The sequence below is a fragment of the Onychomys torridus genome, chromosome 7 (assembly GCF_903995425.1).
Source record: "Onychomys torridus chromosome 7, mOncTor1.1, whole genome shotgun sequence".
Taxonomy (NCBI): domain Eukaryota; kingdom Metazoa; phylum Chordata; class Mammalia; order Rodentia; family Cricetidae; genus Onychomys; species Onychomys torridus.
In genome coordinates, this window is record NC_050449.1 from 100,352,673 (window position 1) to 100,379,205 (window position 26,533).

At 51.0% G+C, this 26,533-nt stretch overlaps 2 protein-coding genes across 7 annotated transcripts; one reads left to right on the top strand and one right to left on the bottom strand.

Moving 5' to 3' along the window:
• Window positions 1-930: 930 nt before the first annotated feature.
• On the bottom strand, window positions 931-11,735 carry Hemk1 (HemK methyltransferase family member 1). 5 transcript variants are annotated; one of them, XM_036192930.1, is made up of 11 exons: window positions 11,584-11,729; window positions 10,341-10,726; window positions 9,919-10,010; window positions 9,522-9,615; window positions 4,545-4,679; window positions 4,181-4,314; window positions 3,854-3,903; window positions 2,602-2,710; window positions 1,680-1,775; window positions 1,422-1,535; window positions 931-1,309 (listed from the first exon to the last, which is right to left on the bottom strand). In XM_036192930.1, exons 2-11 carry the CDS (start codon window positions 10,569-10,571, stop codon window positions 1,273-1,275), a joined length of 1,092 nt encoding a protein of 363 aa, XP_036048823.1. In that variant the 5' UTR covers window positions 10,572-10,726; window positions 11,584-11,729; the 3' UTR covers window positions 931-1,272. The 5 variants fall into 5 exon arrangements, 4 of the variants coding, with proteins under 4 accessions (XP_036048823.1, XP_036048824.1, XP_036048828.1 ...); XM_036192931.1 differs by having other exon boundaries at window positions 4,181-4,245; window positions 11,584-11,726; XM_036192935.1 differs by lacking the exon at window positions 11,584-11,729 and having other exon boundaries at window positions 10,379-10,439.
• Window positions 11,736-14,762: 3,027 nt separating this feature from the next.
• On the top strand, window positions 14,763-22,786 carry C7H3orf18 (chromosome 7 C3orf18 homolog). 2 transcript variants are annotated; one of them, XM_036191710.1, is made up of 6 exons: window positions 14,763-14,969; window positions 16,449-16,825; window positions 20,433-20,458; window positions 21,064-21,211; window positions 21,772-21,904; window positions 22,190-22,786. In XM_036191710.1, exons 2-6 carry the CDS (start codon window positions 16,592-16,594, stop codon window positions 22,225-22,227), a joined length of 579 nt encoding a protein of 192 aa, XP_036047603.1. In that variant the 5' UTR covers window positions 14,763-14,969; window positions 16,449-16,591; the 3' UTR covers window positions 22,228-22,786. The 2 variants fall into 2 exon arrangements, with proteins under 2 accessions (XP_036047603.1, XP_036047604.1); XM_036191711.1 differs by lacking the exon at window positions 21,772-21,904.
• The last annotated feature ends 3,747 nt before the right edge of the window (window positions 22,787-26,533 follow it).

Consider the following 26,533-nt stretch of genomic DNA (forward strand, 5'->3'; position numbering starts at 1 on the left):
GACCCGCCTGCCTGGACTGGGCATTTGGATGCCAGCATGCATGTTCTACTTTGCTGATGATAATAGAATAAAATGAAGCTATCTCCTGCACTGCCCTGAACTCAGAAGAGAAAGGAGATGACTGGGAACCCGCTCCAAGAGGGGCCTGGAACTCAGCTGCTGTGGCTCTGGTGGAGCTGCTACCTATCAGAGCACACTCCCTCTGGCTGTTGCACCTTACGTCAGGCAGCACCTTGCAAATGCTGGGGGTAGAGAAGAGTCAGGTAGAACGAACGTGCTTAGTCTTTGACACGCTTGAAGAACTACCCAGATGCGGTCTTGCATCAACACTCACCACCAAGAAGTTTCCTGTTGCTGTTGACAGTAGGCTAGTCTTTGGGCCTCCTGGTAGCCATGTATCTGCCCAAAGCTGGGGTGAAGGTCACAACTCAGTGCCCAGACTTGGTTGGGTACACCAACCAGGGAAACACACATGGTTATTTGAACTCCAAATTTGAATTTCTACATTTGGAATGGATTGTCAATAAAAACAAACAAAAATCTTGTGGGGTTTTTTTCCCCACCTTACTGTCTCAAACATTCACTTATGAATGTGGGTATGCAACCCCAGGATCACATGTCAAAGACCCTCAACCCCACCGTCACCCTCACATATGGCCCCCATGCTCAGCCTAGGCCCAATCAAGGAAGGGTATGCAGGCATACCTAGGCTGGAGGTAGATGATGTTAACCCAAACAATGAGCTATCCTTGCAGTCCCTATGGTGTTCAAGGCCATGATTAAGCCTCCATACCCCTAGCCCCATCATGTGCTATCCTTACACTGGGCCCCACCTCTACCACACTGTCTACTTGACTTGCTAAAGTAGGAGGAGGCTCTCAGGCCTAATCCTACATGGGGGACAAGGGCCCACAAACACTAATAACAAAATACTGGTTTACCATTTATTGCTCTCTCAATACTTTACTGGCCACATTTCCCAACATCTTCACAGCAATTCCAGCGACAGGAACACCAAGCAGCATGCTTACCGAGGGGAAAGAGCTAGGCTGGACACACAGCTCTTGAATCTGTTCTCTGCTCCCCCAGGAAGAACACTCCACCCTTGTCTCCAAGTCTCCTAGAAGCATCCATCGTGGGGAATCCCAGAATCATGGGCCATGCCTGGGGTTCTGGAAAGCATTAACACCTCCCTCTGAGCAGTATTCCATCAGGACCAGCCAGGCACCCAGCAGGCTAGAATCCTGGCCAGCTGTTCACATAGTATCCACACTATGGTGCAAACTTCTGGACATGCAGGAACCGGAGCCTGAGGAGACAGGATGTGCATCTGGGTACCATCTAAGCTCTAAGGAATGCACAAGTGGTGGAGGCTGCTAGAGAGCATGGAAGTGGTATGGAGATGGGAACTGTTGTCTTACCTCCCACAGAAGTCTTTACGTACAGCCACAAGACTAAGGTGCAGGTCTGGCCGGCTCTGAAGCCAGCTCTTGACAAGCTCTGGGTGCCTTGGGTCCACTTCTAAGAAGATGCTTCTACACGGAGGAGAAAGGGGTCAGCTCAAGTAGGTAGGACCACGACCTGTGCTTCTACATCGTCTGCCCTGCAAGAGGTAGGGCACAATGATTGCCAAGGCGTGCCAATTACACAATGGAAGTGGAGGAGGCTGCTGTCCATACCCAGAGGCACTCAAGAGCCGGGGTGCCAAGGTCAAGATGCGGGAGATGATGTCCATGCCTTCCTCACCACCATCCAGGGCCACCGGGTCCTCATAACTGAATAGGAAAACAGTGACAGCCAAGAGCCTGGGGCACGGGTGTGTGAAAGGGTGGACCAGCCAGGCAGGCTTTCACAAAGGGGCCCCTGGGATAGACTCTGGGTTGAGAAGGAAGCTGAGGATCCATCAGCAAGTGGTCCCTAAGTGGACTATCAGGTTTTACCTTCCTCCTCTCTTGCAGACAGCACCCCCACAGAGCAGGGCTGGATGGACTTGCTGAGTCCCACTGACAGACAGCCCTCCCTCAGGGCATGAGGCTCCCTCAGAACCCAGCTGCTCCTGCTCTTTGATCTGAGGACACTTAAAGCTGATCTTGCCTACTTCTGTGAGCCCAGAAAAGAGGAGCCAGCACCCACCCGTATCATCAGTGTTTTTGTAGGGACATGTAGTTAGTTACACTGCCTTCTCCGACCTTATAAATGCAGCATGGCTCTTCCAGAGCCAGAGACTTCAGTGCTGGCTTTCCCACAAGTCCTCGTGGGACCTGTACCAGGGCACCCTCCCTCTCTAGACCTTGGTCTTGTGTAAAATGACACAACCCTCTGCGAGTGCCTTCCCTTAGGCCTCACTATGGCCAACGCTAAGCCCTTCCATGGTCCTGCAAACACCACTCTCCTTTCAAAGAGGAAATGGAGGCTCAGGGAGCCCAGGGGCCTCCGGGGTCAGAAGTGCAAAGGCAAAAACTGTCCCAGTGAGGCCGCGGGCTCTAGAGTGTACCTCTCACGCCGCTGTCCCACTGAGCCCCGCCTGTCTTCTCCAGATGGAGGTCCTCCAGCCCAGATCAATCCCACTGGAGCTTCTCTGCTGTCCCATCCACCCTGTACCTGCAGATCTCTGGGGCCAGCTGCTCCATGTCCTTGTGGAAGATGTAGGGAGGATTACTGACCACCAAGTCCACAGGGCCCCAGGGCACAAGGTGTGTCCAGCACCCTTCTGTGAGCAAAGCGGATACACAGAATGAATTGGTCCACTGCAAAGTAAAAGTTGGTAGCTCCACAATCTACCTTGCCCCCTAGGTAGCCCCTCTCCCCATGTTATACCGTGTGTCTGTCTCTAGACCTGGCTAGACTTGAAGATTAGCGGGCTGGCCAGGGGTGGACATGCTGACATGCAGCCCTTCACCTAGAAAGTCTGTGTTCTCTGCTCCCTATCAAGGCCTCCTCATTAAGCAGTATTGAATGCTACCTCCCGTAAGCCTGATTACAAAGGCAGAGGAACAGCTTCTCTGCTCTGCGCCTCCTGGCCTTGCCACTTTCTGCTTCATAACCAAGAGTCTGAAAGCCCAGGGAGGGCAGGCCTGCCCTCAGCCAGTCCCTTATGGCCGTTTCTGGGTCCCACTCATACCAGATGCTAAACCAGATTTATCACACTCACACAAAGCTCGGGGGCTCCACGGGTAACAAAAGAATCAGAACAGGAGCTGGAAACCTGAGGATCCTGTAAAACCTGCCATGAGCCAGGCATGGCCTGACCACCTCTTCCAGGCCGGGTGGAGACAGAGAGGCACATGTGTATTTTGGTCCTAAAGTTTTCTTTGTTGCTGTTGTTTGATTTTTTTTTTTTTCCAGAGATGCTTCACTTTGTATCCCATGCTGGTCTAAAAGTCACTATGTTCCTCAGACAGGCCTTGAATTCACAGGAGTGCTCCTGCCTCCCCACTGCTAAGATAACAGGTAGAGGCCACCATACCTGGCTCTGAACTGTTCTCCTTTGAACATCTGTCTGTCTCTAGCCAATAAACAAACCCTAGTTAAACTTATCAATTATAGGAGATCCAGAAGATAAGAAGGACTTTGTGGGCTGGGCTGCACACCTTTATTCACACCGCTCGGAAGGCAGAGGCAGCCAGCCAGCCAGGGCTACAAGACCTTGTGGCTCGTTCCTTGTCCCTTCCTGGGGCAGGACAGCCAAGCAGAAAACAACAGCACCGTGTCTGTCCTCAGCAAGGGCTGGTCTGAGGTGGCCCACTGGTCCACGGATACTGGGAAACTCTTACCCCATTCCTGCCGTGCCTCACCCACCCGCAATTCCTCTATCCAGGATCCCCACCCCAAGAAGATGGGCAGGGGGATGTACCTGAGGTTACATCAAGGGGAATGATCCGAATCCTGTCCTGCAACTGAAGCCTAGAGAGATGGGGAGGTGGTGGTGAGCATAGGATGCAAGCCTTTACCCTTGGTGACAAGGACCAGGAGGGAAAGGGGCCCTTCCTGGGTCAGCAATGTAGCCACTGCTCATAGCCATCCATTCATAAACCGGTGGGACCAACGCCAGGCTACCCTCATGCACCTCTCAACAATGGAAGTCAGATTAGTAGAGACTGGATACTAGAATAAAGGTCAAGTTCAGGTCCCGGAGTCCCTCTCCCCAGTGCTGGCCCTCTGGACCTCCCAGCCCATATACCTCTGAGCATTCTCACGGGTCAGACTGACAGCAGCTTCTTCCTTATCCACAGCAATGACCTGACTCTGCCCAAGAACAAAGGAAGAGAGGTGGAGTCCTGGGAGTTGCCTGTCTAGGAACCCTCTCCTAGCTCCCTAAAAGAAAGAAATATGTAACAAAATGTTCCTGTAGCTGGGCTCTAGCCGGACAGATAGGGATGGAAGTCAGAGGCTATCACCATGCTGAGCTGGGCATACCTTCCTTTCTTGGCCACTTTCCCTCAGTGCTTCTAGCATAGGGATGTGGGGGAGGGCCAATGGAAGAGACAGTGAGTGACCGTCTCCATGTCAGGGAAAGGCAGGGCAGACAGATGCAGAGGGCTTACCTCAGGGAGCTGACTCAGTAGGCTGAGGGCAATGGCTCCTGATCCACAGCCTACCTCCAGAATGAGGGGACCACCTCGGGCTCCCACTGCAGGGGGCCGCTGGGCCACTTCCCCTAAAACCCATTCAACCAGTTCCTGGAAGGCAGAGGGTCTGAATCAGACTGGGTGCCATTCTTGCTCCTCAGGAGCCATAACCAAGAGGTCCAAGCCACTGGCTCCTAGTGAAGGCAGGTGAGGGACAGCCAAGGCCAAACTGATCTTCACATCAGCAAAGACCCTGGGGGGGGTGGGGGTCATTCTGTGCCTGCATGCCTTATTTTACTCATCTGCAAACAGAGCGCTCCCCTCAGGAACATAGAATCATATACCTGGTCCCTCATCTGCTGCATGTGCGCATAATAAACCTCAGCTATGCCCTTTCAGACATCTTCCCATTTTTAAAAATATTTATTTGTTTGTTTGTTTCTTATGTATACTGTGTTCTACCTGCATCCCTGCAGGCCAGAAGAGGGCGCCAGATCTCATTACAGACGGTTGTGAGCCACCATGTGGTTGCTGGGAATTGAACTCAGGACATCTGGAAGAACAGCCAGTGCTCTTAACCTCTGAGCCATCTCTCCAGCCCCATATCTTCCCATATTTGACTGCCAAACCCTCTGTGCCTGGACCTACTTCTAGAGCCTGTACTAATTTGTTGGATCCTCATCACTGGCTCATGAAGAAATACCCAAGGGTCAAGACCGTACGTGGAGCCTGAACTGTGGCCCATAGTGGTCAAGAATCAAAGGCTTGGAGTTGAGGATACAGCTCAAGGAAGAGCACCTGCCCAGCACCACAGGGGAAAATAAATAAATCAGGGGTGGCTGATGTATCCTCAGCTTCCTCACAGAGCTGGGTTTGGGAATTTCCCAGAAGACTCCTAGGCTAAAGGGACAAGCAATTACCTTAATGGGGCAGGGACACAGCTCTACCCAGTCTCATCCTTGCAGGTGGCTATGGCACACACAGAACATGGTACAAGGGCACAGGTGTGGTAATAGCCTGTCTGGATGGTATCCACTACTGCAGCAAAAGTATACTTTCAGACATCATCAGCACAAATCCAAGAGGGTTTGGGGTCTTGCCCCTAACCTGATGCCTACTGGAGCTGTATATGGTAATTGACATAGGGTGAGCCAGGAGTGAAGGGTGAAGGCTGCTGTTGTCCCATAGCTGAAATGTTTCTAAGCAGAGTAGAGTCGGGGCTCCAAGCATGCATCAGGGAAAGAGTAATGTGGTCTCTTCCCCAAGACAACCCCCCTCGGATATGGGAAGAGGCCCCTTCAAGGCTCAGGAAGCTCAGAGGGAAGAAGCCAGTGAGAGCTCTCTGAAGGAAGCCTCCCTTAGCCCCTGTGAAGTATCTCTGGGATCAGCCTCGGGAGGTCACAAACTGTGCCCCAAATCAGACCTGGCCACCCATCCTCAATATGCCAATAAAAAGAGCCAAATTAAAAGTAGAAAGCAGAAAGAAAACAAAGGAAGGAAAGAAGGGAGGGAGGGAGGGAAGGAAGGAAAGAGGGACGGGAGGGAGGGAGGGGAGAGAAAAGAAAGACTTGTCCAATGTGGCCACAGTGGGAGGAGGGACAAAGATCCAGCAAACCCCTCAAGTCCACCTCAGATTCCTGAAGTGAAATCACAATTTAAATAGCGGGCCAAGGATACGCAGCTCTAAGCAGTGCGGGTCAAGGTGTGGTCCTGGGCTTCAGTCTCATCTATACGATGATCTGACAAGTTGTTAGGACGGTGAGATCCCTTTATGGGAGACAAGCTCATCTTCTGACTAGTGCATGAGATTTCGCAGGAAATCCCTACCTCTTTGGGGTCCATTGTTCCCAACAGTCTGATAGACTGAGGGACACAGTCTTTAGAACATTTTCGTTCTGCAGACTAGTTGCATCTCTATAACCCAAAGATCTTCAACTTGACTTGAAGATCTAGGACAAGGCTCGCCTCTCTTGTCATATTAAGTTATGAGAAGACCTGGGGTCTGACCCATCAGCCAGGCCCAATGGAGCAAACAGCACCAGATCATCCAACCCCCCTTTGCTTTTAAGTTTGTCTGCTGAGCCCCAAAAAGCATTTCGTACTTCCTAGGGCCCAAACCTCAGTGGCAATGCTCACTCACACCAAAGGTAACAAGTCCAAAGCAGACAGAAGTTGGAGAGCTGGACCAGCCCTCCCTGTTCCAAGCCCCTTCTGCACTAAAAAAGCGCTACTGTCTATAGGTGAGGGAGCTTGGTTCAGGCTGGGCGGGGCATGAGTGGAGAGCACTGGGGTGTGTGCAGAAGACTGGGCTTACGACCACTGAACAGCTTGCAATCTAAGGCTGTGACTGACAGGTTGTGGTAAAGGCAACAGACTGAACGGCCAGCAAAATAACAGCCTGTGTTAAGGGTGTGAGTTTCTCTGGGTTTCCTGGCCACAAACAGCCCACTCTGGCTGGAGGATGACCCCTCAGCCAGCCCACACTGGCTAGCCACCTCACAGAGGCATCCCTGACCTCAGACACACATACCATCCATGCAAATGGCCACCTGGGGCAGGACTGAGAGACTGGGCCCCCACTGCCACCAGCGGCCTCTTACCTTTCCATCTACCACAGACCATGGCTTATCTTGATCGTAGGACCATCTAGGGACTATGTGGGAACTATCTATGTCGAGACTACATCTAGGAAGTCTAGAAAATTCTTCCCTATGCAGTAAAGACCTTCCCTCTGCCTAAAGCTGTCAGCTTGTTGAGAAGAACCTATCTAGCCAAGCTGGTCACAGACCCAATCATCTGTTCCAAATGAATCCAGGAAGAATTCAAAACATGGAGAGACAGAAAAAGAGACAGGGGCAGGGAAAGGGCATGGGTAGTTCTGCCTAGAGCCACTGCTCCAGATGGGACTGCATAACCCCTATACAGTAGCTCTGAGGTCTCAGAAAGATGTCCCATACACATCCTCTATTGGGATCATATCCTAGTCATGTTACCGTCTCCCTAAAACCATTACAGCACTGAGCCTCTCACAGCCATACCACACCAGGTGGGGATGGGGTGGCTCACACCCCAGCCTTAAAGTTTCCCACTGTATACACTGCCACTCTCTCGCCCCCAGGGAAAACCAAGCTCATCAGGCCACAAGCCACTTGCAACTTTGCATTTCAGACTTTCACACCCACCATCAGAAACCGCCCTTTGATAGATAGAAAATACAGACTCTGTGACCCCTCCCCTGCACCCAATCTCTCCACTCTCTGCCACAGGCCACGTCCTCTTGATTTCTTAGTAAAGCACCCTGCCTGATGTGGCTTCACAGTGGGGCAGACCTGGTGAGTTCTCAGAAATGTCTGTACAGTGAGGCAGACCTGGCCTTCTCACCACAGCATCCTCACTCTTCCCCTCCTCAAGCAGCAAAGCCGCCTTCCTGGCCCAGACACGCCGAGAGTGGGTGGGGCACATGGGCGCTGAAAGCTCACACCCAACACCCAGAATCCAAAGACACATGGCAGATCCCACCATGAGAGCTGCCCTTCTATGTTCTGATCCTTGACATTCTCCAAGGATGGCAAGTGATCTCCTGGCCAGAAGTCACATATTAGACGGAAGCTACAGGGTAATCCCCCCAAAGCCTGAAGATGACAGACCACATCCTGCTTCTGAATGTTTGTACCCCATCCCAGGTTATATCAGCACTAACTAGGACAGAGTCAGAACTTTCAGGTGCAGCCCATGGGTCCCTTCCTTGACAGCTCTTTGAGTTCTCAAAGGCTCAGCCTTCCTAAGTTCTGCCCCGACTTTGGAGAATGAGGTGAAATTCAGTCTCTCAACCACATGATAAGGGGTACACTAGGTGATCAGCGGGGTCTTTTTTTTTTTTTTTATGTGTATAGTATTTTGCTGGTATGTATGCCTAAGTAGTGTGCATGTAGTGCCCACAGAGGCCAGAAGAGGATGTCAGATTCCCTGGGACTATAGTTACAGATGGTTGCAAACCACTGTGTGGGTTCTGGGACTTGAACCTGGGTCCTTTGGAAGAGCAGCTGGTGCTCTTAACCACTGAGCCGTCTCTCCAGAAAGATCAGAGGATTCTTGACCAAGGGACAGAGATTGAAAGGGTGAAGGACAGATAGCCATAGGCCCTGCTAGGAAAGGTGGAAGGGGACTTATCCCAAGAATGTTTATATGCCAAGATATCTTTCCAGAAACCATCCTTTCCAGAGTCTAGCACCCTCTGGTTTTGCTCACCATCTTGTAGGCAGCCCCACTTCACGCCAGAGTCCATTCTCTATCTCCCAGCTCTGCCATCAAAAAAGGGGGATGTGCAAGAAGGTGAGAGACACATCTGTCACAGATCAGGGTGTGTCCCCAAGGGACAGCATGCATGGGCCACACAATCCCCAGTTCTGGTAATCTGAGGGACTAACACAATCCCCTGACCAGACAACAGACCTAAGCCAACCACCGCGTCACAGATACCCTGGCCTGACAGGCTAACACTTATTGTCTGAGCCTAGAGCAGGTAGCAACTACCTATAAACTCACACTGCTCATACCAGACCTCCAGGTATCCAGCCGGAGCCCTATCTACTTCTCCCCTCCTCTCCAAGTTGCTGGGGGTCATTTATTTCCCATGGGTTGAGTCTGCCATGGGCCTACAGGGTAGCTCCTCAGTGACAGCCACAATGAGCTGAGCACTGGGAACATTCTATGGCACTTCCTGTCCTTGGAGCTGGGGCAGAGGCTTGGAATGTGAAGAAAGTCGAAGATACAGGGCAAGAGGAGTCCTCTATCATGGCTCAACCAACCTAGCCAGCAAGACATGTGCGGAAGGTCACTGCCCCTGTGAATGGCAGCCATGGGGACCCAGCACCCCCTGGAGGAAGTCTGGGGCAAGACAAGTACCTCGAACCTTTTCTCAGCTCCACCCTGACGTCTCCGTTATATACTCACTTCCGTCTCTGGCCGTGGAATAAACACTGGGGGTACCATCTTCAGACTGAGCCCCTGAAAGTCCCACTCCCCAAGGATATACTGCACTGGCATCCTGCAAGAGGAGCATCCAGGGAGTCATCAGTACCAGAACCAGGATGAATAAGGCCAGAGCTGAGTTGAGGACGATTGTAGTCAAGGCTATCAGGCTGGGTCCTGCCTGCAATGCCCTAGGATACACAGTCTAGGCCTACCCTCTTTCCCGTCTGTAAATTTACTGCACTAGTCCCTTCTGCACCCCAACAGCTCCCTAGTCCTTAGACACTTTATTCCTCCACCATCGTAATTGGGTGGGAGTAGGGAAGGACGAGTCGCTGTTCCTAACTCAGAGTCTTCAGATCTGTCCATGGCTGCTTACCTCTGTAATCGATGGCTACACAGTTCCTGGATGCACTGCAGTTGTTCAGGGGTCAGTGGCTTGGTCCAAAGTTCTGGTTTCAGGCTCTGAAACTGTCCCCAAGGAGAATGTGAGTGGCTGGTTCCCTTGGTTTAGAGACATACACCCAGGTTTCTCGTGTGGACAACAGACTCAATACTTTGTAGACTACACTAGCCACTGAATCATCCTAGAACCTGTAGTGCCTGGAACACACTATAATAGTTTGTTGGATGAATGAATAAGTATCTACCTGAAGCATTTTTCAGCAAAATCCCACCAGTTTCATCTAAGCACACTGATTGAGGCAAAATAAATAAGTAAAACAAAACAAAAAGTCCTCAACATCTGTTCCCTGGAGCTCTCCCTCCTCCCTTCCTATCCTCCCTAACATGGCACTTAACTGTTTTGGCTCCAAGGACATGAGCCACGATGTACTCACTGGATTCCCGGGCCTCTGGGATACCTCTTTCCTCAAAGACCTGTGTCCACTGGCTGACCACCCCTGTGGCACTCAACAGTCCAGTCAGAGATGAATGAAGCTTCCATGAGTTGAAGGCCCAACCCTGGGAGACTCCCATCCTTCCCCTGGGACCAGATAGAAGGGTCCAAAGTCTTCGCCCCCAAAGCTTCATGTCTTGGAGAAATGTTTGCAAGTTCCTGAGTCTCCCTTGTGATACCAGTCACTGAGAGAGGTGCTGGGAGTGGTCCCTAGGCTGGGCCAGGTGCAGAAGGACCAGCCACGGGCTCTGGTTCTCTAGTATTCTGTTTCTCAGATGTTGTTGTCACCCTAAAGGAGAATATGAAAAGACTCAAAAGCTGCCTGAAAAGAATGTGTGTTTAGTCTGCCACCTCCTGGACTATATTCACACTCTCAACCACCTGATTTCTTCTTGTCTTGGCCAGTAATTTTTTTCAGTTTAAGTAGGTTGACTTGGTAGAGCTTGGTCCCTGCTAATAGTCAAGGTGTGGGCTTAGGAGTAGGGCAGATGTCAGACATATGTGTGTGTGAGCTCAGTCAAATCATTGTTTCTGACTTCAGTCTGATCATAATGTGGGAAAAATAACACCAGCTCTTTGGGGACTGGTGCCTTTACCAATGGATGTCAAGGGTCTGGAAGACAGTACACCACACACCAAGAACTCACTAATGGATGGCTGGAGACTGCCGTGCTTGAGAGCTTGCTTCTGACATTCTGTATGCATCATCACTGTTTGGAAGCTGAATTTTTCCCTTTAATTTAACCCATGACCCCAGACATTAGCATAAATTGAAGGCTGAAAAATTAAGTGTTACACTTAACACAAATAAGTTATCTAAAAACTTAAAATCGGTGGTCCCCTCTACTTTTAAGCAAATTAAGTAAGGTCCAAACTAACATCTGCTGAGCACTTGCTAACTGCCACAGTCTTAAAGACAGGGCTGAAGAAGGAAGCAACTTGTACCAAGTTCCGGAAGGAAACAAAGCTCTAAGTCCCGACACAACCTCTGTCCCAAATCCTCAAGGACATTATCAACGACTCAGGTAAGCGCGCCCTCACTCCAAGCCTGTTTCCCCCGACTGTGGGGGATAAGACTGGCCTGGCCTCAAAAGGCAACATTGTGGTCTATACATTCCCATCCCGGTCTCCACCTCTGGTGCATACCTGATAGAGGAAATGCACGCTAACCCGGGCTACACACCGGCACGAGGAAACCGCCCCGGGGTCGGCCCCCGGATGTGCGTAGCCTGCAGTACACTCCCTTAGCTCCTTGTTTCCGCTTCAGTGCAGTCGAGAAAGTGCTCCGGTGCACCACGTCTCCCTGGTCTAGGGTTCCTACAGCCACCGGGTTCCCCCTTTGAAGACTGCGGGAGGGCGGGGAGGCTGAACTGACCCGCGCCCAACCGCAGCCCCACTAGTGGGAAAGTGCAGGGATGTGTTCTCAAGCACGGCAGTCTCCAGCCATCCATTAGTCTTCCTTAAGGTCGCAGCAGAGATGTGGCTCCAGCCTGCAGTGATTGCTTGAAGCACACGTTTACATATCCCGTTGGGGCGGTGTATGGGCGGAAACAAACCGGGAGGGTGTCACCCGCGAGTGCTGGGTTTGAGAGCCAGGCTAGAGAGGAGAGGAAGGGTGCTATTCTAATAGCTTGCAAGCTAGGTCTAGCAGCGTGTGGGGGTTCCAGTGTTTGGGGGCACTCTCTGTTTTCGGGAAGGGACTAGGTATCTAAAGAGCCTCTCGACCCCCTCTTTTATGCACATAAAATTTGGACCAGATAGAAAAGCGAATACTGGAAAACTAGATTCGAATCCTGACTTTGTTGGCAATTCGTTGCCTAACTTTGTTTAAGTGCTCAGACTTTTCTAGGCTTGAGTTGCGCCTTTTATAAAATTCATAGCAGTTGCAGGACCTGGTTATGTAGGCATGTAATCACAGCTACTAGAGAGGCTGAAGCAGGAGATCCTAAGTTCAAGGCCAGCCTGGGTAATTTAGTAAAAACCTGTCTCAAAATTTAAAAAGTGGGAGAGGACCTTAAAGAGATGGCTCAGCGGTTAGGAGCACATATTGCTCTTGCAGAGGACCAGACTTCAGTACCAAGCACCTTAGTGGACACCTGCATTCACATGTACATACCTACCCAAACACCCATACACATAATTTTAAGAAATAAAATTTTTTAAAAAATAGTTCATTTGGGTAGTTCAGTTGTTGACATGCTCACCTACCTTACATGCACAATACTCTGGGTTTGATTCCCATAAATGGGATATGGTGATACACACTTATAAATCCTAGATCCCAGGAAGTGGAGACGGGAAGCTCAACTTTGAAGGTCAGCCTGGCCTACATGAAACTCTGTTTCAAAGAGTAAAAAATAAAAAAATTGGAATGAAAGGATTGGGGCTGTGTTGTGGAATAGAATATTTGTTTAACTAAGATGTGTTACAAAATAACTGTGTTTGTTGTTGTTGGGTTTTTTTGTTGTTGTTGTTGTTGTTTGGTTGTTTTTTTGTTTGGTTGTTTGTTTGTTTTTTGGGACAGGGTTTCTCTGTGTAGCTTTGCGCCTGTCCTGGAGCTCGCTCTGTAGACCAGGCTGGCCTCGAACTCACAAAGATTTGCCTGCCTCTGCCTCCCGAATGCTGGGATTAAAGGCGTGCTCCACCACTGCCCGGCCAGAATAATTATTTAACTATGTAAAAATGTGTTGCATTTGTTTAACTATGTAAAAGTGTGTTGCTGTTTCACCTTGCCTGCCTAAGGCACCGGATTGATCTAATAAAAAGCTGAGCTGCATGGCAGTGGCACACGCCTTTAACTCCAGCACTTGAGAGGCAGAACCAGGCAGATCTCTGTGAGTTTGAGGCCAGCCTGGTCTACAGAGTGAGCTCCAGGACAGGCACCAAAACTACACAGAGAAACCCTGTCTCTAAAAACAAACAAACAAACAAACAAAAAAGCCAAATGACCAATAGTTAGGCAGTAGAGGGATAGCAGGGCTGGCAGACAGAGAGAATAAGTAGAAGAAGGAAGATTCCAGGCAGCTGCCAGAGAGACAGACACAGAGTAGGACATACAGAAGGAAAGAAGGGTAAAAGTCCCAGGCAAAATGTAGATGAATAGTAACAGGTTAATATAAATTATAAGAGCAAGTTGGACAAGCCTAAACTAAGGCCAAGCATTCATAACTAATAATAAGTCATGATTTGGGGGCTGGACTGGGTGTACTGGTGCACACCTATAAATCTCAATACATGGAGTCTGGGGAAATAGCTCAGTGGTTAAGAACACTGGCTACTTTTCCAGAGGACCTAGGCTCAATTCTCAGCACCCACACAGAGGCTAACAGCATTCTGCAACTCCAGTACCAGAGGATTCAATGCCCTCTTCTAGCTTCCTCAGGCACCAGGAACACACATGATGCACAGATATACATGCAGACAAAACATCCTTACACATAAAAATCCATTAAAATTCAAAATTCCAGCACCCAAAAAGTAGAGTATTGCCTTGGTTCAAGGGCAGCTTGGGCTTTATAGTATCAGGCCATCCTGGACAACAGCGTGATACTTTGTCTGTGGGACAGGATGGGATGGGGGTGGGGGTAGTTTTAAAGGGCTGGGGATATAAGTCTGGAGTAGAGGGAATTAGTGCCTCTGTCCTGACATGAATTTTGCTGTGGATGGAAGCTATTATGAGGGGTATAGGTAGGCTTGCTTGGGTCAGGGCACATCATTATGTCACTCAGATAATTCCATTTTGCTCTCAATATCTCTGAACAGAAGACTCTTCATTTATAGCCCCATAGTTGGAGTCATTTACCAAAAGTTTAGCAAAAAAGCCCTTTCATCAGGGTTCATATCTAAGCGAGAAGCGGAGACAAAGGAAGAGAAGCAGTTTGCTGTTCAAGGACATAAAATCAGTAGAAGATGAAGCAAGCGTTCAATTAGGCTTCAAAGACTCCCCTAGAGCTCTCACCAAATCTCTGTACCTATGCATTTTCGGCTTACAAGCCTGTCCCAGTGCGGGCGGAGCTGGCCAGGACCCGAATTCTGACCCAGGAAGAGTCTGGCCACCTAAGGTCCGCTACCCAACTTCCGGCAGGCCACCAGGGTCAGAGGTAGGCTCTGAGAATCTCTTTTGGCAGTTCAAAAGGGTTTCAGCTCCCAGCTCTCGTTGGGGGCGGAGCTATATCCGAGCGACAGGCGAGTGGACCAATACTGGTCGAGTTTTAGACCTGGCAGCCAATCAGGGCTTGGAGGCACGGAGGGGGCCGGGAGGCAAGGCACACCGGCTCCTGGGGATCCCCCGAGGCTGCTCATCCCAGCCCCACCCCCTCCATGATCCCAGCCCAGCCCACCCCAGCTCAGGCTGTCAGCCGGTGCAAGCTAATACTAGCTGATCCCTGCGTTCAGGGAAGGCGGACCTTGGGTCGGACCTGTCGCCCCCAACGCCCGGGCCTGGGTGATCCCCCCCCGCCCACGCCTCCCGCCCGCCCGTCGCTACCACCCTTAGCTTCTCAGACTGAGCTCCGCGCTCCGGAGAGGATTAAGTAAGTGCCTGAGATGGGCTGCTTCTGAGCAAGAATGGAAGAATAACAGGGAAGTGGAGGCGGGCGTGGGACTGAGGCAGGGAGGACTGAGAGACCTGATGGAGAATGGTATGCAGCTTCTAGGAGGTCGCAGTGCCCACCACTTTCACCCCGGTGTTCTTCCCTTCCCCTTTGGACCCCGAGGCAGGCCAAGAAAATAGTCAGCAGGATGCCTTCTCTCCCTTTAGCTCATAATAAACAGAGACTCAGGCAGTTAAGGGTCTGATCCAAGGTCATGGCTGCGATCAGCGGCAGAGCCCAGAAGTGAACCTGAGACTTCGTGCTGAGCTAAGCTGGAGAGGACAGAAAGAAATAAGTCTACTCCATGCATGACCCTTTGCCAGTTTTGCTCCTTCCTAAGGGACCATGATGTGCACACCTCTCACGCATAATCTTGCACCTGCAAGATCCTATGCACACCTATGAGCCACACAGAGAAACATGTGTGTAGCCATAAGCTAAGGATCCTTTTCTTCTAGGTCCGCCCCTCTGCACCACTGCTAGGACTTCTTCCCACTCTGCTTTACCTAAGACCCACGGAGCTGAGTGATCTCCACTCTCTGCTTCCAAAATAGGAGGGAACCGGGAGAAGGCGTTTCAAAGTGGGCATTTCACTGCTGCCTTTGCAGATGTAACTCCTTGGCTTACTTCTAGAAGTGAAAGGAGGTGGTATATGACCACCCCTGCAGACTACCCTGCCAGAGGATCTAGCTCATTCCATTCCACTGCCTCTCAGTGTCTCCACGCCAGCCCTACCCTAGCCCCAACCACAGCCTGAGACACAGGTCCAGTGACTCCTGTGCCGCCCTCCTCCTGGCTTGGTGGTGGTAGTGATGGGGATTTGGAACATTGACTGGGTGCCTCCTGGAGACAGGCCCTGTGCTCAGCTAAATTCCTCCCACCCCGAGGGACTTGTTCATTCTAACGTGCCACTAACCCTCCAACACCATGGGATTGCTCTGAACATTTTCCACTTTGGAAAAAAACTAATGGAGAAAAGTGGTGACTTGCCTGAGATTATCCAGCAAGTTCAGGATTCAAAAATCAGGTCTGTCTGAATCTTAAGCAAGCGTTTCCCATCAAGCAGGGAAAAGGCTGCCGGGTTTTGTTTTCCATGCGGGATGAGAGACATGTGGGGTGTACGGAACGAGGAGGTAGAACAGGAGAAGTCGAGAATGCAGAGATATTCATGCAAGGGTAGACTTTTCCCTTCAGGCTCTGCATCTTCTCCCATCTTCCACGCATGATCGATATAACCATATTTTCATGCCCCTGTCTCCATATGGGAAGCATAGGCAAAGCCTGTGTTCCTAATACTTCCTGAACTTGACTTAGCTCCACCTTGAAACCTTTACTTCCTCAGTGCCTTCAGATTCTAGAGGGATTTATCCCTGGCTATGCCCCTAGCTGTAACTCTTCCTTTTATTCTCGCCCTTCTAGAACCCAGGGAGACAGGGGTCTCCTGCTAAGGATTTGGCTGTGCCAGTGGTCATCACGGTGGTGGGGGATACAGCCTTGGACACTCCTCACGTCAGAAGTCAGTGGGCAGGTTGACTGAGCACTGGCAGTTTCCTAGCATCAGCATGAATCCCAGGGTCCCAGCTACTCAGAGCTGGTTCAGCAGCCACCCACCCACCACTGAGCCTGACTTGGAACCTGCCACTGAAGGGTCTACCACAGAGACCACCACCCTCAGTCCAGAAACCACAAGCTTCAATGGCACCAGAATCCCTGATGTGGCAGGTGGTGCAGCTGGTGTGGGTACCATGCTTCTGTCTTTTGGGATCATCACAGTGATTGGCCTGGCCGTGGCCATGGTGAGAGCCGGGGCAAGGTGGAGAAGGCCCAGAACACTGTCCTTTGTGGGGAGGGTGATTAGTGCTTAGACTTATAGACAACCTAACTAGAAGACAATTGTCCATTAATGATAACACAATTCCCTCCCACCTACCCCCAAGATTTATTTACTGGGTCCCAAATAAGCAATTCTAATTGGAGGAGCCAGGAACGCGTCTGGATAATACATGGTGTTTTGAGCTGGGGCATATAAGATTGGGATTGGGGAGGGGTCAAGACACAGGGTCTTGACAGGCAGAGTTTTGAGGCAGGTAGGAGGTTCTGTGAGCCCCATGCAGGGCAGTGAAGCAAAGGAGTGTGGGAGTTTCAGTAGCAGTAGAGACCAGAAGAAGGTTGGGCTTATTTATGGGCTACAGAGTCTGGTGAGATGCTTTAGCCATGTCAGGCTGCCAGCAGTTCATTTATGCATTTGTTTGGCAATTATTTACTAAGTATCCTCCTTTACCCTTGGGACACAACAGGGCTGGAAGAGACAAGGTCCTGACTGTGTTTCTTTCTTTCTTTTCTTTTCTTTTTTTGTTTTGTTTTGTTTTGTTTTCTGAGACAGGGATTCTCTGTGTAGCTTTGCACCTTTTTCCTGGAACTCACTTGGTAGCCCAGGCTGGCCTCAAACTCACAAAGATCCTCCTGGCTCTGCCTCCCGAGTGCTGGGATTAAAGGCATGTGCCACCACTGCCTGGCTTTCTTTCTTTTTAAAAAAAGATTTATTTATTTATTATGTATACAGTGTTCTGCCTGTGTGCCAGAAGAGGACACTAGATCTCATTACGGATGGTCGTGAGCCACCATGTGGTTGCTGGGAATTGAACTCAGGACCTCTGGAAGAACAGCTAGTGCTCTTAACCACTGAGCCATCTCTCCAGCCCCTGGCTGTGTTTCTTATGACGAATAGGTTAATAGGCAAAGAGTTTTATGTGGGCTGTGTGGTCAGAGACAGCTGGGAAGAGACACTGGAGCTCTGACCCTAGATAGGAGCCTGACCTCATTGTCACAAGAGGGGACAGGCAGCCATCAGAACAGAGGTGAGCTAGAACATTGTGAGTATCCTTCAACAGTGACAGACACAAAGAATATCACTAAAGAGCCAGTAGGGACTGCACAACTTCAGACTAAGGAAAGTGGGATGCACCTGGAGTCCCCTAGAAGGCCTGGTAATAATGGCATTCTGCCCATTGCCCTTTACAGTCAGTAGATGGCTAGCTAGCTTTAAGCTCATGAGCATGTGGATCTGACAAACAGCTGGACAGGGGCACCAGGGATGTAGATCAGTAGTCAAGTGCATGGACAGCCGGTGCATAATCCTAGCTTCAATCTTCAGCACTGGGCTAAAAACACACAAAACACACACACACACACACACACACACACACACACACACACACACATACACACACACACACACACACACACACACACACACACAAACACACATACACACGCACGCACGATCACACACACAAAAGGCAGGCATAGTCATCCAAGGCCTGGCTAGAGCTAGTGTTAAACTAGGGTTGCCATATGGGCCCTGCAGGCTCCGGATGGATGCCAGGGAACACCTGCTGGCTGGCCAGTAGGGCCAGGATGCATCACACACTGAGGGAGGCCAGGAAGGAGAGCTTTCCTGGGACAGGAATGGGGGTGAATGGTAGTGCCTCCCCTCAGTACCTGTGTGATGGCTAAAACATCCTGAGACACCTTAACCTCAGGGGCAAATGGCTTAGAGTCTGTCTCAATTCTAAGCAAAAGATTTAGACAAGGAATTTGATAAGGCTGCCTTGCTCTTTGTTCCCTAAGGGACATTCGGCCAGAGTGGATGTCCTTCCCACCAGAAGTAGAGGGGCAGAAGGTGTAGGGCAAAGCTAGTGGAGGGCAGGAAGGAGCTCCAAGGCACGTAGGGAAGACTTCTAGAAATGTCCCAAATGCCCCTTCCATCCCCTTTTTGCCAGCCGTGAGCCATGCCATGGCACGTGGAGGAGTTAATGCCAGCCTCATGCCTCACACAGGGCTGTGGTAAGAGGTAGGAGCAGAGCAGGAAGGCTCCCTGGGAGATGTGAGGCTGGACAGTGAAAGGCAGGGAGCTTTGGAAAGGAAGAGGAAGTGTGTCCTGAGCTGGGCCTGCGGGGCCGCAGGGCAAAGACGTGCAAGCTGGATGGAGTTTCTGTCTGGCTTTTCCTGAGATTATCCTGAGTCACAGACCACAGGGGAGGGGAGAGATTTGGAGCAAAAGCCACGAGGCCAAGGAGCAAGAGCAGGGGCACTGTGGCTGGTGCTCGGGGTGGAAGGGGGCTAGGGATGACTCAGAGACCTGAGTGTCTCTTCCATCTACTCCTAGGACAGCAAGGAGTCACTCCCTGGAGCAGGTGGGTGAGCTAGGGACATTGTAGCTTCTTTTCCACTTGAAATCATAGGGGAAAGCTCTTGGCCAGATTGGGAATTAAACAGATTCAAGCTATGAGTTGGCTGCAAAAATTGTGGGAGCCACAGGGGCTTAGGACAAACTCAAGGATATGGTTTTCCCCAAGCAGAAGCTGTCATACTTTTTGTTGTTTTGTTTGTTTGTTTGTTTTTACTTTTAGAGACAAGATCTCACTATGTAGCACTAGCTGTCCTGGAACACACTCTATAGACCAGGCTGGCCTTGAACTCACAGAGATCCACCTGCCTTTGCCTCCCAAGAACTGGGATCAGAGTTACTCATAACTCCACCTGGCTGTCATATTCTTGACATTCAAAAATTGTCGGTTTGGGGAAGAGCAGATGGTGGCAGTAGTCCTTGGAGTTCCTGCCTAGATGTGGTCTCCCAAATATCCCCATCTTCTCCTCTCTCTTTGGTGTTTGGTACCAAGGCTCCCCACTCCTGACTGTGAGTTCTAGATAGCATCTGATTGTCAACCTTTTACTTCTGTGTCTGGACAAAGGAGGGAGAGACCCAGGGACTTTCTTAGGCTCCTCTAGCATCAGAGTTCTGAGGGATAACCGTGCCTGTGGCTCAGATGTGCAGAGCCTTGCCTAGAGCCACTGTTCTGCGGCCTGGCTGTTGCTGACCTAATGTTGATTTTGCCTGTAAGGGCTTCAGTGAGAATTGAGGGGAAGGGACATGCGGAAGTCTTCTCTTTCCCCTTCAGCACTGAGGAGTCCCAGGCAGATGCTGAGTGGGAGGTTAGTCAGGATTCGGAGAGCTGGAAACAGTCAATTCCAGGCAGCCTTAACTAGTTTTCCTATGCCTGGCCCCCATCTCCTAGTCTCCAGTCTGTTGGCATCTGAAGATATCAAAGGATCCAGGTGTGGTTGTGCAGGCCTGCGATTTCTAGCACTCAGAGACTGAAATAGAAGGATGGAGAGTTCAAGACTGGCCTGGGCTACGTAGGGAATTCCAGGCAAGACTGGGCTAATAGGAAGACCTTGTTGAGGCAGGGGGTGGGGTGAATCTTAAGCATACATGTAAGATGTCTGTATGGGATGGGGACCCACATCCTCTTCATCCTCTACAGTTCCCCCACCATGAAGGCATGCTGGGTTGGGGGGGTCTCCGTGTCTCAGCATCTGATGCTGTCCCTTCTCTTGCAGGTTTTATATATCAGGAAGAAGAAGAGGTAATTCCCAGATGGTTCCTGAAGCTTTAGCCCATAGGAAGGGCTGGGCTGGGATCCAGGGAATATGCGTGGGAAAGGAGAAAGAGGCCCAGCACTAAGGCTCCTCTCCCTGGGTATTCGGGGGTGTGGGGGGGTGGGGGTGGAGATCAAGGCCTCTTCCTCCCACTAGTGACTGAGGATGGCCACTTTCACACACAGGCAGGCAGGTATGAAGATTCTGAGAAAACAGCAACCCTGGCACTGGGGTGTGGGGAAAGAAAGGAAGGGCAGGAATCATCACCAGCCAGCCACCCTTGCCCTGATGTCTTAACTTGGCTGCTATTGGCTCCCTTCCTCTGCCTCAGTCCATAGAGGCTGAGATTGCAGGAGAATCTTGGCCCAGGCAGCCCTGTGGCTCCTATAGCCAGAGCCTGGAATGGCTAGTTGATCATTCTAAGGCTACCCACTGAGAGCCAGATTGGTACTGTAGGTTCAAAAGATGCCTATCAGTGAATCCTGAGGAAAGACTTGGGGTACCTTAAACTTGGTGTGTGGCTCTCTTGGTCACCAGGACTGAAGGAGGAAGGCTCTGTCCTACCCACAAACAGCCTCTGTCCTCCCCATAGGCTGGAGAAACTACGCCACCAGCTCATGCCTATGTACAACTTCGACCCCACGGAGGAGCAGGATGAACTGGAGCAGGAACTCCTGGAACATGGGCGAGACGCAGCCTCCATGCAAGCTGCTGCCTCCCTGCAGGCCACACAGGGCAAGGTGGGCACTGGCCGGCTCTCCCACCCAGCCTGGATCTGCCCTGTCTACAGGACTACAACCCACCCTCCATCCCTTCCATGCATTTTACCACCCCTTGCCAGGTGATGAGGTGGCAGCTTTGAGTGTATGGTTCTCTCCAGATTTGTTTAGAAAGTGCTGGAATTGTTCTGTGGCTCTCACAGCCTCACTGTACAAAGCCAGGCTTTGTGGGATCCAGCCTGGCTGGACTCTGACAGCCTGTAGATCTTGGAGGCCCAGTTGGGATCTCCGAGCCTAGTTTTCTCATCTACATATGGAAATCTCAGTTCTCCTGTGAACCCTCATGTACCAGCTGGGAAAGCAGGAAAGCAAGCAGATGAAAACTAAAGGCAAGATTGATAGGATCAAGGACTCCTAGGTTTCTCTAGTCCGTGAGGATCGATGGACCTGAGTGAGTTGTGGGTGGGATCAGGTTCTTCAGCAGAGGCACCTCTGAGTAGGCTGGTGAATCCTAGGCTCTGACAATCTGGGGCAGTGAAGACCCAAGCCAAATACACCTCCTCACCCATTCTTTTATCCAGTCAGAGCCACTGGGCAACCTGAGCACGCTACCACTCTCCCAGATCCTCCAAAGCCAGAGTACCATGAAGGGTCCGGGCCTGTCTTCGATCCATCCTTATGTTTGCCCCTGTCCTGAGGGGAAGAGGGTCAGAGGTGAGATCTTCCTGCTGGCAGAAAGGAATACATGCCTAATTAATTCAATCCTAAACCCATAGTAAGTGCTGCCAAGGTGACAGGGCAAGCTGGGAATGGCTTGGGAGAGGGAGGAGTCATAGGAGCCAAGTCACATTTCTAGGCTGAGCTTGATGGAAGGGCATTCTAGGCAGAAGGCATAGCTGATGCCAAGCAAGAGCAGGCACCAGGAAGTGAGGGTGGAAGAGACTGGATCAGGGACTGGCTTTGGTCACGGTTCTGATGCCCCTGCCTGTTTCCCTGCAGAGCACCCTCCCTTCCCAAGGCCCACTGCAGAGGCCTAGCAGACTGGTGTTTACTGATGTAGCCAATGCCATCCACGCATGAGTGGCCTGGACCTCCGACAAAGACACCCACCACAGTGCCCGCAGCACTCGCTGCCCACTTCCTGACTGTCAAGATCTATCTCAGGACCTGAGCCATCGCCACCACAGGACAGGAAAGGGCTGCAACAGACACCAGCTGTGCTGAGGCCCCACCCACTGACTCAAGCATGAAGAGAGACCTCTGACCAGGCTAGCCATCTGGCCACTGACTTCTCCTGAACCGATAGCCCTGACACAGAAGGTATCCCTCATGCAGGAAGGCGAGGAGCTGGCTTTCTGGTCTCCTGGCCATAACCCTCGCGCCAAGGTCTGCTTCTCTGATGGGAAGGAAGGGCAAGGGAGAAGAGAGGAAGGCTCCCCTCTATCTAGAATTGCTTTTTTCTTTTTTAGGTCTGGAGCCTCCTCTAGTGTAGAGAAAGGCAAACCCCCAGATGATAGGAACAGGGCAGGGCAACACCTTTTAGGAAGGGTTCTTTGTTTGTTTTTAGAGACAGGGTCTTGGCTGGTCTGAAACTTGCTGTGTAGACCAGGCTGGCCTCCAACTCACAGAGATCCACCTGCCTCTGCCTCCTGAATGCTGGGAGGAAAGGCGTGCGCCACCACATCCAGCTAGGGCAGCAGCCTTTATAGGCCCAGGAGGCCCAGGGACAGAGGTAGAAATGCCCAGTAGATGCCAGGAAAAGGGCTACACAAACCCAGGGCTGTGCATAGTTAGAATATTATGGTGAGTGGGTGAGCACAAAGTCTCCCAGCCACATAATCACTGGCAGCCAAGGTAGCTGAGGGAGATGAAAATGGGAGACTGGGTATGGAAAGATGCAATTCCCTCAGGATGTGGAGAAAGGCTTCATGCACGTGCATGAATGGGCTGCACACAGACATGTACCTGTTCCAGCCTAAGAGTAAGACAGAGGCGCTCTGCATCGGCCCCACCTCGCAAGCTGACTCCCACCCTGTGCTGTGTAGTGGAGCATCACCATAGGCTCCTTCCTCTCCTTCAGTGCTCAGGGCTACACGGAAGAGGGAAACAAGGCTGGGTTCCTCTGTCCACTGCGTTTCTTCAGTGGGCTCCAAAAGCTGGCCTGACCTGCTTCTGGAAATAGCTCCCTTCCAATATGGGGTTCTGGGAGAGGCCTTTGGTCTAAGGGCAGTCTAAGGGCAGAAGCTAGTAGGAAAAGTCATGGTGGCCTGGAAAGGATTGTCCTTTGAAGAAAAGGCCTAAGAAGCCAAGTCCGTTAGTTTTTCCCTTCTGACCTAAATGCAGGAAGGGGCATTTGGGTGTTCGTGCAATGTCTCGGCCTTTGGTCTCCCTCTCCGTCTTGGAGGTTCGGGGCTCATACCAGGGGCATCTGGGCAGAGTAGATCACAAGGACAGGGCAGTTTTCTACACTGGGACTCCCACATGGGCATGCACAGAGGCATGTCCCCAGCTTCACCACCATTGCTGTCCTCTGCTGGCTAGAGGGGATGCGGGGGCGGCACATATGCTATTGGGCAGATACCACACATCAAGAGGTGAGGGGCTAGGAGGATCCCATGGGGACGGCTCTGGTTTTATTTCTGCCTCTAGATGCTATAAATATGTTAGCACTTGAGCAACTGGAGGGCCGTGAGTAATTTAGGATGCACAAAGCTGTAATTTAACCCACAGCATCACCATGTGTGAGAGCATTAAAGATGTAATTAAGATGTTTACACAAAGAGAATGGAGTCTTTGACACGTGGGGTGCAAAACCCCAGGAGGGAACACAATGGGTGAGGTGAGGGTCTGTGGGAGGCCTGGGGACAGTCACTTGGATCCCAGCTATGAGATGGCAGACAGCCCAGCTGTTTTGCTTGATCTACCCATGGAAATGCTTTAGCTTGGAGTTCAAGGTTACTCTGGGGCCTTGTGCTTCAACTCAGAGATGGAGTGACAAAGCCTGGAACATCTGGGGGGGGGGGTGGGGAGAGGCCCAGAGGACAGAATCTTGTGAGATCAGGTCAGGAAGAGGGCTTGATCCCCAAAGATTGTGGAGTGGCATATGGTGTCTCAAGATCCACAGGAGCTAGGTCTGAAATACACAAGTAAAATGGTTTCCTAGGGAGCACAAAGTACAAGGTCTATGGCATGGGATGGGGAGTCAATAAGGTTATATGTATGGGCCCCACCTGCTAGGCTCAAAAAGATGTAGAGAATGACACCATGGCGACCAGTTTGCCCAGGAATGTCCCAGTGTTAGAGCTGAAGATTCCATGAGAGAGAGCTAAGGTTCAGACTAACGTGATGGAGTCATGGAGGGGGTTAGCCTCCAAGTTCCCTGATGGAGGGCTGGGGTGAAGGTGGGAGCTGTGGGTTGTGCGATAGGACTTTGGGCAAGGCTGAGAACCATGTACCCCATGGGCCATGCACATGAGTTACAGCTGGACCTGTCAGTGATAGATTTGCTGTTAGGGAAGACTTCCTCTCAGAAATTGGTGGGGGTGAGGAAGTGGGCTGTGTGTTCCCACATCATCAGTCAACCCCTTAGTTCAGGTATATGGGTGCTGCAGACTGCTTAGTATCCTGAAGAAATAGTCCTGGGGAGTAAGGGAGACCCCAGGGACCAAGGGTGATGAAGAAACCCTGTGCCTTTCTTTTCTGCTGCATGATACAGGCCCCTTTCCTGAAGGGTGGGCCTGGCTAAGAGGTGGACACAGGCTGCTCTCTGTGTGTGGCGGGCCACCCACTCATAGACTGTGCCCTCACAGTAAACTGTCCCTTCTACTCACTTGGTTCTGTTTTCTAGATCTTTCTCCTACTGTCAGAGGAAAACCAAATTCCCATGTCTTTCACGGAGTGCAGGGTTGATAAATATCAGGGTGAAAGGTTCTGGTGGATGTATTCTCCTTGAGGAACCAAGTCCTCAGTGGTGACTGGGGCAAGGCAGAATTGCCCACCATTGCTGCTTCTAAAATTGGCAATTGGGTCCCTCTGAGGAAAGCCCTCCCCCTCCCTATAATCAGACAATTCTTTGTCTCTCTCTCTCTCTCTGTCTGTCTCTCTCTGTCTCTCCCTCTGTGCCTTTCTTTCTCTCTCTCTCTCTCTCTCTCTCTCTCTCTCTCTCTCTCTCTCCCCCTGTGTCTCTGTCTCTCTTTCTCTCTGATGCATAAAATCTCTCTTTGGGTTGGCAACAAGGGCTTCAGGTCAGAAGTAGTGGTGACTGGCTATGGGTAATGTCAGGGTGGATGTGGATGAGCGCCTTCAAAGGAGGCTGTCTCTTGTTAATATAGTGAAGTGTCACCTTGGAGCCAAAGTGAATAAAGTAATCCCATTGCTTGGCTGCAGGCAGACAGTGGGGATGCCTTCAGAATGTAAAGGAAAGCTCAGAAACTCCTGCAGTGTTCTGACCTTCCTGTAGGTTCCTAGAAACATCTCCCTCCAGCCCAGTATCCCATCAGAGAGCCAACCCACACTGCACCTCGTTTTACATGGAAGAGAAAGATGCCAAGTCGAAAAAAGATGAGCAAGTGTGTCCTGTGTGTCCATATCTTTATATTTGCAGATAAAGGCAGATGGTGAGGCCAAGGAATGCCTGGGGTGATCCAAGGCTCAGGCAGGCATCCCTATGCACCCTTTGGCAGGCCCCAGTGTGTGTGTCGGGGGTGGGACTTGTCTAAGAATGTCTAAGGGAAATCCCAGGACATCCTGGTCTCTGAGGGTTCAGGCCATGGGGACAGCTGCAGGTGGGACAGCTGTGGTTCCCCAGAGAATGCTCTTGCAAGGCCATACTGAGAAACGAACGAGAAATATGTGAGCATCAGGCACAGGGCGAGGAAGAGGATAGGGAGGCGCATGGGGCCCTTAGGCGTGACCAAGCAGGATTAGAACAAGTGCCATCCCACCTGGGACTAGGTTTGCCCTTGGCATGCACCTCACTTCACCTTCAGAGCTAGTTGGCAGTGGTCACTGCATCTTATTCCTTAGCTTGTGTCCTGCAGAGGCAGATGGGGTAGGGGACAGCATTCCTTAGGGACATCATGGTCACCCCTCTCAAGTCTCCAAGAAAGCTAGGCGAACAAGCAAGCGTGCACAGTAAGGATAAGAATCTCAGAGAAGGACTGGGAGATTGCTCAGTGGTTACAGCATATACTGCTGTTACAGAAGACCTCAGTCTGTTCCCAACATCTATGTCAGATGGATCAACTCCAGCTCCAGAGGGCCCCTCTTCTCGCCTCCATAGGCATCTGCACTCATATGCACAAACCTATGCATACAGATAATTTTACAAATTATGACTAAATC